The sequence below is a fragment of the Bicyclus anynana genome, chromosome 9, assembly GCF_947172395.1.
Source record: "Bicyclus anynana chromosome 9, ilBicAnyn1.1, whole genome shotgun sequence".
NCBI lineage: Eukaryota > Metazoa > Arthropoda > Insecta > Lepidoptera > Nymphalidae > Bicyclus > Bicyclus anynana.
Window position 1 is genome coordinate 3,251,266 of NC_069091.1, and position 21,186 is coordinate 3,272,451.

The following is a 21,186-nucleotide window of genomic DNA, read 5'->3' on the forward strand; positions in this document are numbered from 1 at the left end:
AGACGCGTCTATTAGTAAAATGTCATTCCGCAATACACTCAAACTATGACCCAAATTCAGCACTGGAAAAGTCACGTTTAAAAACTAGTTTTGTGCAAGAAAAGTCTTCGGTATGATTAAAAGTGGCGACCATATTTTTCCCGTTACGATACGACATCAATTTTAATTTTCCAAAGGTGTGAGCGCGGCTGGTGGCGCCCTCTGATATTAATTAATGGATGTGCATCTGGGTTTTTAATATCAGTAATGAAAGCGGCAAATATGATGCGAGAGCGCATATGTAACGTATGGAGAGCTTACGGAGTAGAGGTCTTAGTAGTAAGATTAGCGATTTATATATACAATCATATTACTAAACTAGCGGACACCCACGACTTCGTCCGCGTGAAACCCTACTACTACCCTACCCTACTCCCACTCTACAGCTACCCTACTATACAGGAGATGAGTAGGAACTCAACCCTACCCCTACCCCACCCCTAAACCTACACCTACCCTACCACTACCAAACCCCTACTCTACCTCTATCCTACCCTACCCCTTATGTGATATGTTATGTGCATTATAAAAAATTAAATATCACGTGTCTCAACGGTGAAGGAAAACATCATGAGGAAACCTGCATACCTGAGAATTTTCTTAATTCTCTATGGGTTGTATATATTTGGGGTTCCGCATTCAACAAAGAACCGTTATAGTTTCACAATGTCTTTCCACCTGTCTGTCTGTTCCCAGTTTAGTGAGACAAGAAAGCTATAATTTGGTACGAGTGTTTTTATTGGTAACGTACAGTGCTACAGTTTTAAAATTGCAGGTTTGTACCCACATAATAGTGATTTCTAGAAGATAAAATCGTATTCATGAAAATAAACTACATATAAAAGACAGCTAAAACTCACGTGATTATCTATTGACACCAAACTAGTGCTTAATCCATTCGGGGTACCAGGTCATGAGCTTGTTCATGCATCACGGTGCGAGCCACGCCGACAAAGAACACGTGAGTTTTATTTCAAGTTATTTTACTAAAACATATATTTTAAAGTTTAGTCTGTCTGTTTATACCTACTCTACTTCTGGATTCAATGGCATATCTACTCTTGTAAAAAGATCTGTCACGAAACTATTACTATTAACTTTTCGAGTAGGTACTCGTATATTGAGAGCCGGTGATTGTTAGACCATATAGGTACATGTTGTTATAGACATTTTATCATTCCTTGTAGTGACAATCACAGGCCACAGCCTAGCAAATTTTTCCCCATCCAAAAATGCCAACTATTAAAGAAGTTTTCATTTCGTCGTTAACAACCCATATTTGGCTCACTGCTGAGCTCGAGTCTCCTCTCAGAATGAGAGGGGTTAGGCCTTAGTCCACCACGCTGGCCCAATGCGGATTGGCAGACTTCACACACGCAGAGAATTAAGAAAATTCTCTGGTATGCAGATTTCTTCACGATGTTTTCCTTCACCGTTTGAGACACGTGATATTTAATTTCTTAAAATGCACACAACTGAAAAGTTGGAGGTGCATGCCCCGGAGTACATATCCACTTAACTATCACGGCTCAGTTTTTTTTTTTAATTTAAAAATCCCATATTGTCGCTACTCCTCCCACTGTGCGCTCACGTTACGACTTACGTTTAACTTTTCCCGCGCGAACGGCACGACTCCGGTGCATTAGTAAATTACTCACGTACGCGCCGCCCAAACTTCTCAAAACTCGGGATTTGTCACGAGATTTTACACGGGATCCTAACTAATTTGTTTAATTAACACTCACGGACGAGATTGATTCAGTTACTTAGCGGAGAGTAATTGCCTTTTAGCTTAGCAATATGCGATATCGCGTGTAAGGGATCTCATTAGTTATTCTAACTTTCTAATGCGATTATAATAATGTTGTTAAAGTAAGGTTGTGGGAATACACGAGTACACAAATAAATTGACGTTTTTGGAACGAAATGCTTTACACGGATAATATACTAACAGTATAGCGAACAGACAGAAATCTAGAGAAATAAGTACCCTGGTACCCTGTAATCAGGAGTGCATACACTGCAATAATTCAAGACATGTCAAACAATTTGACGACCTCGGCACTGTTGGTAAATAGTCTAAATTGACTCAGGTCTGGTCTGGTGGGAGGCTTCGGCCATGGCTAGTTTCCACCCTACCGGCAAAGACGTACCGCCAAACGATTTAGTGTTCCAGTACGATGTCGTGTAAAAACCGAAAGGGGTGTGGATTTTCATCGTTCGACACCTAACTTATGGTGGAATCTCGCAGTCAAGGACTAACTTGTCATTATAAAAAAAAAAATTAGCAAAGTTTAAAGTGGTGAAATTTATTAAATTTCTTCGCGCGACTAGAACCGAGTACCTTTTCGAATCACCTAATTAGTACACCAACGAGGCGTTAAACTTTGCTGTAAAAAAGCTTTTAACCTTTGAAAGTTAACAAAACAGATAAACTTTTCTTAAACAAAAAGAAAAACTACGCAAGCTTTCGGTTGCTTGTCATCGTATCCTACGTATTTCGAAGGTCCCTAAATATCTTTTATGTTTTTATTCCATTAAGCTGTGGCGAGCGTTAGTCTTGGTTTACGCCTACAGAGGTCGCTGTAATGCCTCTACCCACTTAACCACTTACTCTTGTTTCGGACATACGAATGTTTTTTCTGCCAACTCAAGTTCCTTCAAGGGCCTTTGTTCTACCAAAGTTAAGGCCAAAATAAAGAAAAAAGTCCCACTTGTTCAGAAACATATTGTTTCTAAAAAAATAAAACTAAATTTCTTTTTATTGCTAGCGGCGGCAAGGTAGTATAATCTCAAACAACATATTAAAGTAATAAGTATGACTCAAATAAAATCAAACCTAAGCCCGCTTCTTCATACGTCAACAAATCTTACTAACACATTATACGTGTACCTCTATTTTAAAAGATAAAGCGTAGGTATAGCTGTTTTCAAAATATATTGCGTATATAAGTTTTATACATGTAATTGCGGACTTTTTGTAAATCTAAAAAGAGGAACATCTCACCGCAACTTCGTCCGCGTGGAATTCAGTTTTTCACAAATCCCTCGGGAACCATCGATTTTTCCGGGATGAAAAGTAGCCTGTGTGTTAATGCAGAGTAAAATCTATTTCTATTCCAAATTTCAGCCAAATCGCTTCAGTAGCCGCAGCGTAAAAGAGGATCAAACATACTTACACACTTACACTCTTTCACATTTACACTCTTTCAGACTTACACACTTTCACACTTACACAAACTTTCGCCTTTATAATATTAGTGTATTTTCATTTTATTTTCAAATGAAAACTTGAAAATATTTCTGCAATTCATATACATAAAATCCTTCAAATGAGAACTCCTTTTGGTAATGTCTGCGTTCTTCATCACAAAAAGATCGTGAAACTGCAACGTGGGGTTTATTTTTTCATATTTTTTTTACCAAACTCCTTTTTATTCGCCGTGGTTTGTTGGGTTTTAATCAGAAAACTTTTGGAAGTTGTCCAGCGACATTGGGCCTTTGGATTTTTAATCCGGATCCCCTCATGTTTTCATGCCATTCATCGACCCGTGATTACTGTTCCTCGTTTTCGAACCTCATTCGGTTTTTTGTTCGCTGAAAGGGGTTTCTTGCTTTTTTTCTGGGCGAAACTGGATTTAATTTTGTCAGACTTAAAAGAGCTCTAATTTTGTGAAATTGACTTAGTCTTTTTTTTTTCATACTTATATTATAAATGTGAAAGTAAGTAATAAAGAGAAAAATATGACCTTGAAACAGAACATATGCCGAAAAATTCGACCTCCAATCCCAGACTTAAAATGCTATGATATGAAGTATAGTAAAGATGACAAAATATATCGTAGTACATATATATGATAGTACAGAAAATCATCATAATCATTATCAACCCTTATTCGGTTCACTGCTAAGCTCGAGTTTCCTTTCAGAATGAGAGGGGTTAGGCCAATAGCCCACCACGCTGAATTGGCAGACTTCACACATGTTGAATAATTAAGAAAATACTCAGGTATGCAGGTTTACACACGATGATTTTCCTTCACCGTTTTGAGACACATGATATTTAATTTCTTTGGTAGCATAGTGGTGAGCATCCCCGCCTGTGCTGTAGGTTCGTTCGTTATCAACCCACATTCGGCTCACTGCTGAGCTCGAGTTTCCTCTTAGAATGAGAGGGGTTAGGCCAATAGTCCACCACGCTGGCCCAATGCGGATTGGCAGAATTCACACACGCAGAGAATCAGGAAAATTCTCTGGTATACAGGTTTCCTCACTGCTGTAGGTAATATAGACTAATCATATAGGTAATAATATAGGACCCATGAGAAGCTGGGGCGCATCGCTGGTACATTACAAACTTTGATCGTTCAAATTTCAAAGGCACTTCCATATTGACGGGGCGCGGCGGCATCGTGTCAAACCGTACACGTTAATGGGTCTGTGTAATTGAAAATTGACCTGCCCCGGGGGCCAGGATTTAATAATAGATAAGGGTAAACAGAAGCCCGCTGATGTGACTAGAGTACGCCGCATTATGGTTCTCCGATAGATGGCACGCTGAGATGGTTATTCGATCAATCTGCATTTGAGATAGTTTTGCGTTTCTTGAATTTTATTCGAGTTACTTGCCTTAGTTAACTAATATTGAAGATTTGTTTATAAAAGTACCTATATAAATTGGTAACTCTATGGTTCTTGGGGGTAAGTAAAACACAGAATTTTACGTCGTTTTTAGTCGCACGTGTCTGCTAATTAATACACGACGTTATTATAAGCTTGTATAGTACGCGCGTTAACAACTGAGTCTTAGGGCCATAAATCATTTCTCTATATCTATCTCGCTTGCACTTATGGGTCTTATGGAGCCGTCTAGTGAAGGGTGTAACAATGAAAGACATATTATCGATAAGTAAAGTTTATTATCGTATCTTGTTCACAAAATTAAAAAAATTAACAATATTTGATTTAATATAATACATATTTCATATTATATAATTATTAACTAAATAAAATTAATCTTCATCTGAGTCTTCATCATCAGAATCTTCGTCTTCTGCCAAATTTATTATAAGCGGCGCGTGATCTCTAATTAGAGCTTTTTGTAAATCTTTGTTTTGAAGTTCTTCGGCATGCCTAACACATTTGGCCCAGTCTTCTCGTGTGACATTTTCTATGGCTCGGTGGAGGTGATTTTCGACATCTGCTATCTTGAAGGTATTATTATTCTTCGCAACTTCTCCCTTTACTTGTGCCCAAATTAATTCTATTGGGTTATATTGACAGTGATATGGAGGGAGCCTTATTACTTCATGACCTCGTTCATTTGCCAGATGGTCTAAAGCGTAGACCTTCTGCGGGTTACTGGCTTTTACTTTTCTTATTAATTCTTCAATAATTTCGTTGCTGGAATATGGAATCTTTTTCTTTGTCAACCATTCTTGAATTTCAGCTTTCCTCGTGTTTCTTGTGGGTATCTTTTCCAACTGTATCGAATGATAGCTTGCGTTATCGACAATTATAACTGAGGGCTCTTCAAGTAGATTCAGGAATTCGGAAAACCATGCCATATATGTTTCGCCATCCATTTCTGTGTGGTAATCAGCATCCTTTGATAGATAGAAACGTGGTCGCTGATCGTTAGTTCTTCTAAGTAAATCCAATTTCCTTAAAAAGTCCATTCTAGCACAAACAATATCAGTTCTTTCCATTAAATATTTACGTCCTTCGCTATTTTTCTTATACTGGAACCCAACCTCCTTCAGTAGTATTCTCATTGAAGTGTTGCCGCATTTAAAATCGGGTAATTGTTCACGGAATTTTTCTAAAATTTTCGCCACGGATGGATACTCTCCATTCTCATAAAATGAAGCTACAGTTCGCTTCAACACACTTTTATCAAAATCGTCAATATTAGTGACGGTTTGTGGTTTCTTAAAATTTGTTCTTGGTATACAGGTACTGCCTGATTGTGATACTTCCGTCTTGATTCGGTCCACTGTCGCTCTGCTCACACCACAAACAAATGCGGCCATTTCACGTGGTTTGTTGAAATTTAGAGAAGCCACTTTATTCGGATCACTTTTCAATTCATTGAGAAACAGGAATACGTTGTGAATCAGTGTTCGAGCTTGAGGGCTAATATCGCCATGTAATTTCTTCAGATCAACGTTAGAAAATAAAGTATCCATAGTGCGCAACGAGTAACACATGAATGTATTTATTTAATTGCAGTAAACACATTTATAGCAAAAAAAATACGCAATGCAATTACATTAGAAACCGACCAATCAGAATCGTCCAAATCATTATTGACTCATCATTAGCACGTGCGCAGGTAGCCGTTTATCGATAATTAGGGTGCGCAGGTAGGCGCGCTGCACATTCCTATCTTTTTTGACTTTTATGACCGGACGACTCAGATGATAACGCGCATACTATAACTATCGGTGTAAAGTTTCCGACACGATGCGGAGAGTAGCTTTTTTACATTACCTCTGCGACTTCTAGCGGTGTCAAATTAATAAATTCACCATTAATTGATATTTTACAATTAACACAATACAGTAAAAAGCACCAAAAAACAACCAGTATTAATAAAGTAGATTACTATTTTTGTGTTTTATTACAGATGATTGTCATTTTATTGTCAAAATTATTAAAATTAAAGAATTTAATGTTTATTTATTATATTTTACCCCACAAAGTTAATTTTATTCATAAAATTTTGAGCACTTTTCTGACATAAAAACTCTTTGCTAAGATTTAAAAAAGTGCCGTTCGTTTTTAGACGGATCGTGCGTATAACAATACATTACGCCACAAGACCGTAATGAGATACATTACGATATTGAAATTGGTGAAATAAGAGACACTTTACAAGCAAATGTGTTCAAATTCTTTTACTACTAGAAAGCCACGATATTTTATCCCCGTATTCTCACGGGAACGGAAACTACGCGAGTGAAACCGCGGGCGTTGGCTAGTATTTTAAAAGACAGTAGCCGATACCCCGATGTTTTACCCGTGTAGTACTCTTTAATTACCTATATTCACTGCTATGGATAAATATAACCCAACCTTATATAATAATTATGAATAAACGCATATTTTCGTATTGCTACTGCTTACATAAATAATAATGGTTTGCTTTTAACAGAGTGTTTAAGATTGCATAATGCACAAAAGCCAAACGCATAAAACCTGCTCAATTCCATAATAATTAACATAAACTATGTGATAAAGCAAGCTAACTTCATTACTATACAAAATAAACAAAGGCTATATGCATTAACGAAGATGCAGCGGCAGGAGCTTAAAACGAAACGTCAAGACTTAACGTCAGCCGTGATAGACCAAGAGCTAACTACCTATTTGTCATCATCGTCATCATTATCAACCCACATTCGGGTCACTTGTCTCCTCTCAGAATGAAAGGGTTAGGCCAATATCCATCACGCTGGCCCAATGCGGATTGGCAGACTTCACACACGTAGAGAATTGAGAAAATTCTCAGGTATCAAGGTTTCCTCATTATGTTTTTCCTTCAGAGTTTTTTGAGTCACGTGATATTATTTCATTTCTAAAAATGTATATAATATATACTCGTAACTGAAAACTTTGATGAGTGTGTCTTCCTATTTGTACCTAATTATAATACCTACAAGTGACCAATTAAACATGCATACCTCGCACACAAGGCACACGCAATAAAAAAAATGTTTGTAGCTTTAAAAAGTCTTTTCTCAGAAATCATGAATTTTGTGTGTTTATAAATATGTATGTTATCAACATATTTTTAAAGCATTATAGACTTATTTTTCCACCAACTAAGCTAAAAAGCTTGTAATTACTTATCTAGCTGGTACGGCAAAAATAGGACAAGCTGCCTGGCTGGATCCTTCACTATATTATGTATATTAATTGATATAGTGAATAGATTTGAAAAATATTACTATAATATACATATATTATATGTATATTATAGTAATATTTTTAAATCTAACCTATACAGGGTGATTCGGTCTTTAGTGCGGATATTTTTTTTCGTGGTTCTGTATCATTAATAGAATATAAATCTACAAACAGTTCGATACATTTTATGTAATTTTTTTTTTTAATTTATGTCTCTAAAATAACAAAATAATGTACATATTATTACTAAACAAGATATATTCAGCTTAAAAGTGATCTGGTGACGTCCTTTAGGTATCAAACCAAAATAAAATAAACGCACAATAGGGTGACCCTAAAATTCTGTTCAAAAGTAAATAACTTTAGCTAACGATAATTTTGTTATTTTTGAGTTAAAAAAAAAAAGAAAAAATACGTGATCATTAAATTTTGTTTATGTACAAAATATAAAAATATCCGCACTAAAAAAATTTTCTTCCTGTATACATATACTATTCAGTAATCACTACCAATACAATACCGTGTTTTGCACGCTATTGGCGATGAATAATATTCTCACATTTCTGCATCGCCCACGACTATAACTGATCGTGTATTGGTCACTGCGTGCATGACGGCTCGACTTATGAAACGTCTTCGCTGCCGTTTCCGCTGCAGAAACGTGAGAATAATTGACCGTCAATGGCTGACTTTAATGTACCATTCACTGTAGCTCACAAACTATCGAGTTCTATGATCACTGTACTATGTTCACTGTAGCACTCGAATACTATATATTTTAATTTGAATTATTAAATAAAATACTGCAGTTAAATCTCATCGAGAGCTAAAGTTGAGCACCTTGTTTAGCTCGCAGAGTAATTTTAAATTAGCAGCATTCCAATTATATCTATATTGGAAAGCTTCATTTATTTATTCAAACGGGGTTTTTTATTCTGTATTAAAAATAGAGTTGAATTTATTTATACTTAGAGACACAGTTGCCTAATCCATTTTCCAAATGTATAAATAAATGTATATAGTAATTTATAGTTTTATAATTTATCACTAGCTCTGAGACTATGTTGGTATAGAATTACTACGTCACTCATAAAAGGATTACGAGGAAAACGTTAATACGACGGATGTGATTGTAATTTGCGCAGATAAACAAAAATGGATGTTTTAACACCACTTTGGTAGAGTACCAATTATATTACTAACAGATGCCCGCGGTTTCGTTCTCGTTGAAAACATAATATATTTACTACAAAAACAAACTTTGGGTTCATAAACCTATAGACCCGCAACACCGCAGCTTATTTTTCACTCCAAAAATAAGCTACTTCTGGGACTATGTGAGCGTAAAATCTAAACTAATTACACTCGCCGACATACACACAAGCGTACTTTCGTAGCGTCAAGTGCTCCCATTTCGGGGCACATAAAACGGCTTACGAATCCTACTTGTTATAAATCTATATGTTATAAATCTATGTTTGGTATATTTTACGATGATGAGTCTTTTCTAAGTGTCTCGTAGTTAATCCCTGTGTAGGTTACATTTATCAAGTCAAGTGTATAATCTAAGTTCACTGAAAGTAGTTTTTCTTATTCTGAAAGAGGAATAAATATAAAATTTTCCTAATATTTTACGACTAGCGATTCTGTATGCCTAGTACCGGAACCTTAACCCCAGTCAACTCGACAAGTTCTCTCATAAATAAAGTTGTCGAGAGTACTCGTCTATACCCAGATACGACAAGACGCCACCCGTTCATGCCCATACACCCCGAGTCATGAAAACATTTAGAAATACCACATCCATTACGTATAAAGTTCGAATAAAATTTTATTTTATGCGAACATCGCCAGCAATGTATTGCTAACAATTGAATATTATTGTAATATTGTATTGTGCCTGTGTACAGTAATGAATGCAACATCTTCGACAAGTACATTTTGACAAACGGGACGTTCACTCGCGATTTGTTTCATTGTTATTCTTCGGGAAATTTATAGGGGATGCAGCAAACCATGGCAACACTGACTTTACGTAAATTGAGTTTAGCGCTTGTTATCTTTTATTCAACTTGTACTGGGGAGTTTTATGGTAATACCCACGTTGCGCTGGCAACATCGCTAGCGGATGTAAATGTAAAATTGATATGATTTTTAACGAAGTTTATAACTACTCTGTTCTTATACGGAATACATTGTAGAAGAAGAAGAAGAAGAAGAAATATACATTATTGTACATAAAAACAAAAATAAACAATAACTTATAATAACACTTAGAAACTAATGTACAAATGGCGGTCTTATCGCTAAAGAGCGATCTCTTCCAGACAACCACTGTGGAAGAGAAAAAAAAAAAAACGTAAGCACCGATTCGGGTATACGCGCACAAAAATAAGAAAAGTTAAGTTATTTAAATACATAAATATTAAGCAATAATACATAATAATAATACATAGACTATACTTAACTACATCATACATATATACATACATACATACATACATACATACACACATACATACATACACACATACATTGTACATATACACATACATTGTATCGATTAACTCCTTTTGAAATCGCAGTCAGAATAAGTTAAGCTTTCAGTTTGATTAAAAATTGACGACTTTAATATAAAAAGATAATTTAAGTCATCACTAAAGATTAGCTGTTTAAATACATGTAAGAGAAAGTAGTTTTTCATCTATTTTATTTTGATTATACTGAGTTTTGTGTACATCTGCCAAGGCTTAAAATGATAATTCTTAAACAAAAACCATAACAATAATAATAATAATAATAATAAAGCCTTTTATTTCCACATCAATTTACACTTCAAACGTTTGTTAGGTGTGTTAGTTTAAATTATAATTATATCTATATATTAATTCTAATGTTAGTATGGTTAGTTATCTTCTTGTGATGTGGATCCCGTTTGGGTGAAGGCCTCCTCTTTCTTCTCATAACAATTATAATCACCTAAATATTCAATAGTCAAAACCTACAAATACTAAAATAGTAAAAAAAATTAATAAAAAATACAACCGACTTCAAAATTATAAAAGCGTTTTTACTAAACTAAAAAGTGAAAAATAACATCGTATGTGCTACCTTCTCAGTTTGATCAGTGCGATCAGGTTGAGGGCGGTACCAAGGCAGTGCTGTGTCCTCCTTTTATTGAAGTCGGTTAAAATCAGTTAAAAATCTGTATTTTTTTATCGGAATATGTCCGACTACTTTCATACGAGATTCTTGCAAACCTGGCTAACGCCAGGCTAATTTTTACTCGTTTTTCTCTTCAGAATTATGGAAAATAATAACAGCGAACTAAATATGAAAATCATTACCAAATTAAAGAAAGCCATCTTCAAAGGTTGTAAAACTGTAAGCAACGATGATTGGAAAAATATTGGACGGTGGGTGGCAAGGTTTTACTGCTAGTCCTCGTAATGCTTAGACGCCAGCTAATCGAGGGAGGTAATTCTACCGGATGGCTGATTGGTTATCGATCCCACTGCTGGCACCTGGCGAATGGCTCCCGGGGTGTTCCTTAACGAACTTTATGGACTGTCTCGCTGTAATGACGGCGTCGAGAAAAAAGTGCAAAGCTCTTTGACTATAGACAAAGGGATGTAAAATCTATAATCATTTTTCTTTGTAATATTATCTAATAATAATTTTCAAAGAACGGACTTCTGCCAGCATAAAAATATTTTTCAAAGTCTAATTCTATCTAAGAACACAATTCTGATTCGGCATGTTCTATTGATCTTAAAGCCTTAAAATATTTTATTAAGTACTAGCGGACGCCCGCAACTTCGTCCGCGTGGTATTCAGCTTTTCACAAATCCCGCGGTAACCATGGATTTTTCCGGGATATAAGTAGCCTATGTGTTAATCCAGAGTAAAATCTATTTCCATTCCAAATTTCAGACAAGTCGCTTCAGTAGTCGTAGCGTAAGAGAGAAACAAACATACTTACACACTTACACACAAACTTTATATATAAGTGTGACAAAAGACCATGACGTACTGGGCTATCAGAAATACAAAGACCCCATTAGCAAATGACTCTTAACGCATAATATATCCAAAAAGTCCAATAAGACGATGTATCCTAGAGCATAGATTAAAAATATTTTATTACGATAGACCAAATACCAGGCTATCAGAAACACGAAGAGCTCGTTGGCAAATTACTCATAACGCGTATCCACATAGTACAAAAGGCCATGTATCCAGAAATAGAAAGACCCCATTAGCAAATGACTCGTAACGCAAAATATATCCAAAAAGTCCAATAAGACGATGTAACTAGAGCATACATTTAAAATATTTTATTACGATAGACCAAATACCAGGCTATCAGAAACACAAAGAGCTCGTTAGCAAATGACTCGTAACGCGTATCCACGTAGTACAATAGCCTGATGCGTTAACGCATGCGCGAACGTCCTTAGGCTAATCAGGCGTGAGGCTGCACACAGCTTCACGCATGGCCGCTGCGTCGTTCAGGCGAAACTGGGTGGCTACTGCTATTCTTGTACTGAAGGGATGCTGAAATAGTGTCAGTTAACTAGCACAACGTGGCTTATTGGTCATTGATGCATTCATTTAGAATGCGACGGTCGTACACATAGCGATATGTCCGCGATAATTTATTCGCGTCAAGAAGTCAGTGCGAAGTGCTTGTTTTTTCGCTTAGAGCGCCGAAAGTATACACGTTTGTTTGGCCACACGCGTCGCATATGCTCGAATATTTGCTTCATCGCTATGGCTAAAGCATCAGTATCGCCGCATAGTACCTACATGTCTCCATAGCAAGTAAAAGAAAAAGTTTATTTCAAGTAGGCTTCGTTTACAATCACTTCAAGTTTGACCATTTGTAAAAACTCGACCAACGGTTCGGAAGACAGGATCAACTCAACAGTTGTCAAGAAAAGTTTTTGCTATATATGGACTAATGTAATTCACAGTACCTACATTTATTTACATACCTAATATTGAGCTTGCGTAGTGTCATAAAACTTTCTACACATACGGGCGTATGTTTTGAATTGATTGACTTGGAAGTCTGACATTTTTATAGATCTAAAAAACCGCAAACCCGATTATACAATACTAGCGGACGCCAGCGACTTCGTCCGCGTGGAATTCAGTTTTACACAAATCCCGCGGAACCTATGGATTTTGCCGAGATAAAAAGTAGCCTATGTGTTAATCCAGAGTACCTAAAGTCTATTTCTTTTCCAAATTTCAGCCAAATCGCTTCAGTAGCCGCAGCGTAAAAGAGGAACAAACATACTTACAGACACACAAACTTTCGCCTTTATAATAGTAGTGTGATAGATATTAAATCCCAAGTCTGGGTAATTCTGTAAACCAGGTTACGGCCTCAAATGTATTATTTCAGCAAAATCCAAGGTCTGAAGTCAATATACTTAATAACGCATTTCAAAATAATAGAAGATTACCAAAGACTGATACTAAAGTTTATATTATTGCCTTTTTCCTTATAAGCTTACCTACACCTTAAAAACGAGCCCTTATCGACTTATCTTATCAAACTTTACCATGAACCACACAAGAGCAATATAGTAAAGCCGATAGAACATCGTACACGTGACAATTCTATTACGGCAAATCCGTCGATATCCGCGGGATGGGCCACGTGTCCCGCAGACTGCAGCACATGATACATTTGTTACTCTCTCAAATCATATCCCCGACAATATCATTTCGTGAGTCGACGTACCATGAAATACGTCTTGAGTGACTCTGCACAAGATGCCGCCACTAAGGATACCGGGCTATCGCTACACTGAAAGCTATAATATTTGAATAGTTATTTGCCTTTGAAGGGACATACTGGACCCGATCAGCAATGGAAAGGACACAATGGAAGAGGAAGGGGGAGGCCTTTGCCCAGCAGTGGGATGAAATTTAACTGTAAAGCATGTAATAAATATTATGTAATTTAGATTGTAAAGGCTTAAATAAATAAATAAATAAATATTGAAATGCAAAAGGCACATTCAAGCATTCACTTACTTTACGTGAATGCTTGTAAATAAAGCCTAATTGCAATAAATTGATTAATAATAATTTTTCTGAATGATGATAACCCAATCCAGTGTGGCGCTGGGTTATTATTTCAAAAAACGTAGAAAGTAATAATTAATGGCATATCTACATTTAGAAGTACGAATAATCACACTAAAAAATCCATGGTTCCCGTGGGATTTGTGAAAAACTGAATTACACGCGGACAAAGTCGAGGGCGTCCGCTAGTGTGAGTTAAATAAGTGCGTTAGCTACCTTATTCTTTATTAGACCTGTGGGTCACAAATCACATTTATTTTAGGGTTCCTTGCTAAAAAGAAGAAAAAACTTGTTGAATCACTTGAATATCCTGCTTGGGTGTTTGCTTATCTCTCTGTCAAGATATTTTTATTCAGGAACGCGTGGAGGTAACAAGTTTAATAATTAATACCAAAGACTCAGGTTCGGTAACTCAAGTAGCTTGCCTTGTTGCTCCAGTGGTTAGCTTATATGGCTTCGGATCAAGAGATCTACCTATGAAGACTGAGCTTTTCTTTCCTCTAAAAAAATGTCAGCAAGAAGTTAGCAAGATTCTGATGTTATACCCTAGTGTCTAGAAGATTCATGGTTATTAGATCATTATCGCCTGATGACCACCTAAGCCGTGATAGCCTAGTGGATATGACCTCTGCCTCCGATTCCGGAGGGTGTGGGTTCGAATCCGGTCCGGGGCATGCACCTCAAACTTTTCAGTTGTGTGCATTTTAAGAAATTAAATATCACGTGTCTCAATCGGTGAAGGAAAACATCGTGAGGTAACCTGCATACCAGAAAATTATCTTAATTCTCTGCGTGTGTGAAGTCTGCCAATCCGCATTGGGCCAGCGTGGTGGACTATTGGCCTAACCCCTCTCATTATAAGAAGAGACTCAAGCTCAGCAGTGAGCCGAATATGGGTTGATGACGACGACCACCTAAATTCGCATTGCATTGGAACAGCTTGCTGTAACCTAATGTCACCCCACCTCCTTTATTGTTCTGTTAAATCAAGCTGATGATAATAACTCAGGTACCTATGCGATCCAACCTTAGAGCTGACCTAAAAACTACATAGTCAAGTCATATGATACACTAGCTATACAGGTAAATCGCTAGCTTGCGTTACAATACCGCCCTATGAAAACTCGTCCCCGTGCGAGCTAAACTTTCCCGTTGTAATATTTTATCCCCACCCCATCTAAATCACGGTACTTCTTTTACAGTGATTTGATGATATTGCACTTTGACGAATACAGGAATTGGACGAAGGGGGGAAAAATAAAAACAAGATGGATGACGTCGTCCCCTCAACCGTTGAGGTCGAACGAGACCTCCTTGGATCTCCTTATGTGAGTGATTTTGCACACTCAGTAAAACAAGTGCCTATCTATTTCATATACTTTGAGAAAAAGTAGTTAGTAAAGTAGTAACAATATTTATCAATTTGTTTGTGTGTGTGATTAGCTTTCGGACTCCTAAGCCAAATTGCCTTACGAAAGTTTAGAAGGGAAAGTTTAGATAATGAACTTTTTGTGACATCATCTCTCTCATCTCGCTCATCTGGATAAGTGTTACTGTAATACTTATTTCTGCCGCCAGGTTTTATTGCTGTCTGAAAAGTATGGTTACCGGTGTAATTGCCGACACACCAACCTACCAGCATTTTATTGCACGCGTTCCTTTCATGCCTAGTGTGTGAGGTGTCACTCTGTATAAAGTCGGTCGTTTTCTACTAACAATAAGATGAACCATCTGCTTGGCCTCATCATCATCATCATCATAATTAACAGACCGATGGACGTCCGAGATAGACCTCTTGCATAGGCTGCCAAACACAACCACGACAACCTGCTTGTTATGAGGATAACAAGCAGGTTGCCGTGTTGGTCGACCCCCTACTAGGTGAACCGAGGGGTTCATCTAGTAGGGGGTTGACCAACACTGCGATGTTCGGTGCGGAGTCGCCATTCCACGGCTTGGTCTATTATTCTATACTAATGTTATAAGTTTGTTTATTTGAACGCGCTAATCTCCAGAACTACTGATCCACTTTGAAAAATTATTTCAGTGTTATCCATTTATCAAGGAAGGTTATAGGCTATATTTTATCCCCGTATTCCTACGGGACGAAACGAATGGGTGAAACCGCATGGCATCTACTAGTTACTAATTACTAATATAGATAAACTTGACTTATACTATTTATGTATTTCCAAAGCTTCAATACTTGTATTTCTAAACATAGAGGTAAACTGTTTTATTTCACAAGACTATCATATTTTGTGTAATCTTTTAGAGTGAATGGAGCATACCTAAGAACTTAATGTATGTACATCAAACTCGCGACATGAATCACTTTATATCACGAAAGCGCTTTCAAGCTGATTAAAATATTATACTACCATGTAAAGGATAAAGGCTGATTGAACGTTAAAAAGTACTAGTAGGGTACAATTTTCTTATTCGTATTTGTATCGAAAAATCAAAAAGAATAAAAACTTCCTTTTCTTTAAATATATTATTGTTTGTTTGTTTAGGTAATTAATTTAGTTAGTTTTAGATTACTTTATTTCTAGAAAATTTAAATAGTTATAAATATCAAATTGACTAAATCATAAAGTTCAATTTGTATTAATTATAAAAACTAAGTATATATCCAATTTATCAACTTGGGAGTTTTTGTGTATGACGGGAAGTTTATTGGTTAAATTGCCAACCACTGTTAAGTCACTATCATGGGAACTATATTTTCTATTCAAAGTTCACTCAAGTCTGGTCATAGATGGCCAAAGCTTATTGAAATTTAGCTGATCGGCTTGGATGTAAAATAAATATTTTTTTTTGGTTATTGTCACGTTTTATTAGAAAAGTGAAAAAATCTAAAACATTGTAAAACATACTTGTTATATTTAAAAAATAAACGAAACGAGTAAACACACAAAATTTCTAGTTACACAAAATACTATGTTGGACAAGTATTATATCAATAAATATATTTGTGTCTCTACTTACCTGTCAGTGTCTCCTGTCAACATTTTATACTCCTGCATCTCCATGTCGCCCAGGTACTGCGAAAAATCTGGAAAACCAAATGAAAATTTGTACTCACGTATGTATATGCAGAATAACAACAAAATTTAATGTTTCTTTCATTGATATTATAGAGAAAAGAGAGGTGTTATTACAAATCAAAGTTAATTAAATACCTACTTATAATATAATTCATATACAGTAATATTTCTAACCTGGACATTATTGATACATTATATTCTATTGACTATTGCTAGGCTTTGGCCATGGCTAGTAACTAACCCACTAACACTCGAAGCGTGATTGCACGGCTTGCAAATTAAGGGTCATATTTTTTCATTATCTTTAACGTAGTGATCGCTAAATAGTCAAACATTATCTTAAGTCCGCCAACCCGCATTGAAGCAGATAGATCCATATCCTTTCTCCGTTGTTGAGGCAAAACTTGAACCTAGAACCTTTTTTTTTGCAGCAGAACAATGTAACCAACACAACATCGAGTTACCAATCTTCGTCTGTAATCGATTTATTTCCTATTTTAAATCCCCTCCGGCACACTTCAAAAGGCAAAAGAATTCGTGTGCAATGATTTACGCTTCCTTTCTATTTCCCCTGTCACGTCGACTCTAAATGACAGATCTTGGGAGGACAGCAAAGATTTTAGGGCTCCAGGGGTGGTTCCATTTTTATTTTGTACGCTCTTTGCAAGGGAATTCTCGCTTAGGGTTTACGAGTAAGTGGGATTCGTGATGTGCATTTTGCGTAGATTGTTTCTTGGCCTGCGGTTGATTGATATGTAGATTTTTACGGCGTGGTTTTATATTCGGAGAATTTAGGATAAAGGCGACCTTTTTTTCTGGTCGATTCTTTGGATTCGTTTTATTAATGTACCTAGGTAGATACTTACATAAGTGCAGAAGCGAATAAGTTAAGAGAGTAGAAATCGTTTCTATAAATACATTGAGTAAAAAGGTTTTGCTATTAAAATACACAACAATAAAAAATTTTAATAAAAAAAATTCAACCGACTTCCAAGTCAAAAAATAACTTTAACTAAAAAGCAAAAAATAACATCCTACCTATGTGCTACCTTCTGCATTTTTTGACTTGGAAGTCGGTTGAATTTTTTTTATTAAAATTTTTATTTTTTTATTTTTAGTGTTAGCACACCTACTGCGTGTGTACACTGTACAGTCACAACCTATCTAAGTGAAAAGTTCTTATCAATACAAAATTATCAAGTCCAAACACAAGGTAGCTACTGTGAGCCGTCGAGGAGTTCTATTCACTGTCCCTCGTCTTCATCATCAGACCCTTAATACAGTCACAATCCATCTAGGTGGAAAGTTCTCATCAATACAAATTTATCAAGTCCAAACACGAGGTAGCTACTGTGAACCGTCGAGGAGTTCTCTTCACTGTCCCTCGTCTTCATCATCAGACCCTTAATACAGTCACAATCCATCTAGGTGGAAAGTTCTCATCAATACAAATTTATCAAGTCCAAACACGAGGTAGCTACTGTGAACCGTCGAGGAGTTCTCTTCACTGTCCCTCGTCTTCATCACCAGAGCCTTAATACAGTCACAACCCATATAGGTGGAAAGTACTCATCAATACAAATTAATCAAGCCCAAACAAAAGGTGACTGCTGTAAATCGTTGACGAGTTCCATCGTCTGTGTTTCGGCTCCATCATCAGACCAATTCCAAACCTTCATAAAATTGTAGTGGTTTAAAATATCTTATGGAAACACTAACAAACGCACTAGCCGTCTCTACAACTTTCGAAAGTTCCCCTCAATTTCTCCAGGATGCCATCATCAAATCCTAACATGAAAAAAATGGGACCACCCTAGAAGTAAACCCTTCAAAACAAAAAAAGAATTTTCAAAATCGGTCCATAATTGACGAAATTATCGCTGGACATACATAAAAAAAAAAAAAACATACATACAGCCGAACGTAGAACCTCCTCCTTTTTGGAAGTCGGTTAATAAAATAAATGTTTAAAAGATACCGATTTCCTTTTTTTTGTAGGGTATTCAGTTACCAATTAATTTAATTTCGGGAAAATGAATTTGTTGTGAATTAAAAAAAATATTTCTTTGTATTTTTTATTATAAAGTTGAAATAGAAATAATATCATAATTGGGCCAATTGCAAATATTTTTTGATTTAACTAATTCATTGTCAACAAACTAAACGTTAGTTGATTGATTCACTTTGCGTTAAAAGCATGTCTCGCAAACATAAAAGTGAAAGTAATATTTTTTTGACGAACAAAAATAATTTTCATGTTTCAGTCAATCAGCTTAGAATGTCATGGAAGAACATTATCTCACGTAATGGGTTTGAATAATTCTAAGGGCTCCCTCACACGGGCCACTGGCCACAACCACAAAACGCCGCTACCGGTATATTTCCTGTAGTTTTCATACATTTTATATGGACTCGCCGGACACGGTTGACGCCATACGCTGCTATCGTCGCTGCTCGCTTCTTGTGGCCCGCACCGGCCACTAAACGCTGCCACTAAACGCCGCCACACGCCACTCGCGCGATCCGTACCCCTCTCTCTCTTATTTCAATAAACCTGTTAGAGTCGAAAAGTAGCAGCCACCGACCGCAAGTGTCAACCACAAGTGGCTGTCGCACGATTTAGCTTCTTTTGTGGTCCCTTGTGGCAGCGTTTGTGGCTGTCGCGTGTGGCCCGTGTGCGGTGACACTTAACCATTAGAGCAGATGTAAAAATGTCTTAAAATTAATAATCTGACGAGAACGTTGATACATTTCAGAACGACATTGGGCACCAGCTATAAAAATTCTTATACCGAACTTGAAAACGGTGAAAAGGCCATCAGAAATATTTTTTTCATAACTGAAAATATTGCGATGATAAAAATTTATACGGCCTGGAAAAGTTCCCTACTTTTCCAGGCCCGTATACGACTACACAAACCGATCCTTGTAGTTTTGCGACACCTGGCTTTATGATATACGTATAGTGTTGCTTCTAGATTTTAGCAACTTAGCATAGACATAGAAATAAACAAATATTGAATAGAAACGACGCTCAAATTCCACTCTAAACTATAGAGGCCAATGTAGCCGAGGGAATCGAGGGATTCTTAACTCTATGGTGCTAATTGCAGAAATAGTCAGTGAGTTCATACGTTACTTGTTCTAAATTAACTTAAAATGCAAATAAAATTTAAAGGTAAAGTATCAAAATAGAATTTTCGATAGGAGATTTCAAAATATAAAATTCGCTCATCATGAGGTATATATTTGATTTAAGTAGGATCAAAAATATGAACAGCATTTACGAGTACAACGAAAAGAAAAAGGAAGGCAATCGCTTCGAGCGTAATTGAAAAAGATGGCGTCATCTGTCTTTGGTGTTTCATAATTTTCAGGTAAACAGTATTTATCTCTTTCATTTATATTAAGGGGGGTAGAGTAGGGGGGAGGCGTTAATGAATGGGACAGATTTTGCATAATTAAAAAGGGGTGCTCCAGATTATTTATTTCGATGACTAATGGTTGCGCACCACTGGATCTCAGTCTTGTCATTGTATTTATTTTAATTTGAAATTTGAAAAGATGGCCACGTTCAAAAAGAATTATGAAACGGGAAACGGACTATTTATTGCCTTTTTAAAAGCTTTGCGTTTACATTTAATATAAAGAAATGTTAGACATTAAATAAAAGTTGTAATTTTTAACTTTAAATGGAAAAATTAAGTTTCGTGGTATTATTACGTACAAGTTATAGATAAATTTGTTCATAAAACTATCAACAAAATGGAACATTGTACTACTTTTTTAAAAACAAGTATATAATTCAAAATTCAAAATTCATTTATTTCAATTGGGCATACTTTATAAACACTTTTGAAAAGTCAGGATTATGTCATAATATAATTTAATCTAATGATGGTAATAATAGTCGAAAACTTAAAATTAAAGTTACGAGGGTTCCAAACACGCCTTGGTCCGAGAAGAGCCCACAACAAACTCAGCCAAGGTTTATTATTATTTTTTTATTATAGGCGTATAGATAAATACAATCACGCTTAATAGTAAGCGATGTTCACAAGCTCTTATTTAATTGACTTTATGG

General features: G+C 36.2%; 1 protein-coding gene across 1 annotated transcript in view; it reads right to left on the bottom strand.

The window, feature by feature from the left end:
- LOC112058473 (CUGBP Elav-like family member 2) overlaps positions 1-21,186 on the bottom strand; it is a 511,519-nt gene that overhangs the window by 435,958 nt on the left and 54,375 nt on the right. The window contains exon 3 of the mRNA XM_052883368.1: positions 17,044-17,110. Within this exon, the coding sequence (XP_052739328.1) occupies positions 17,044-17,087 (44 nt within the window). The 5' untranslated portion in view covers positions 17,088-17,110. The remainder of the gene's footprint in view (positions 1-17,043; positions 17,111-21,186) is intronic.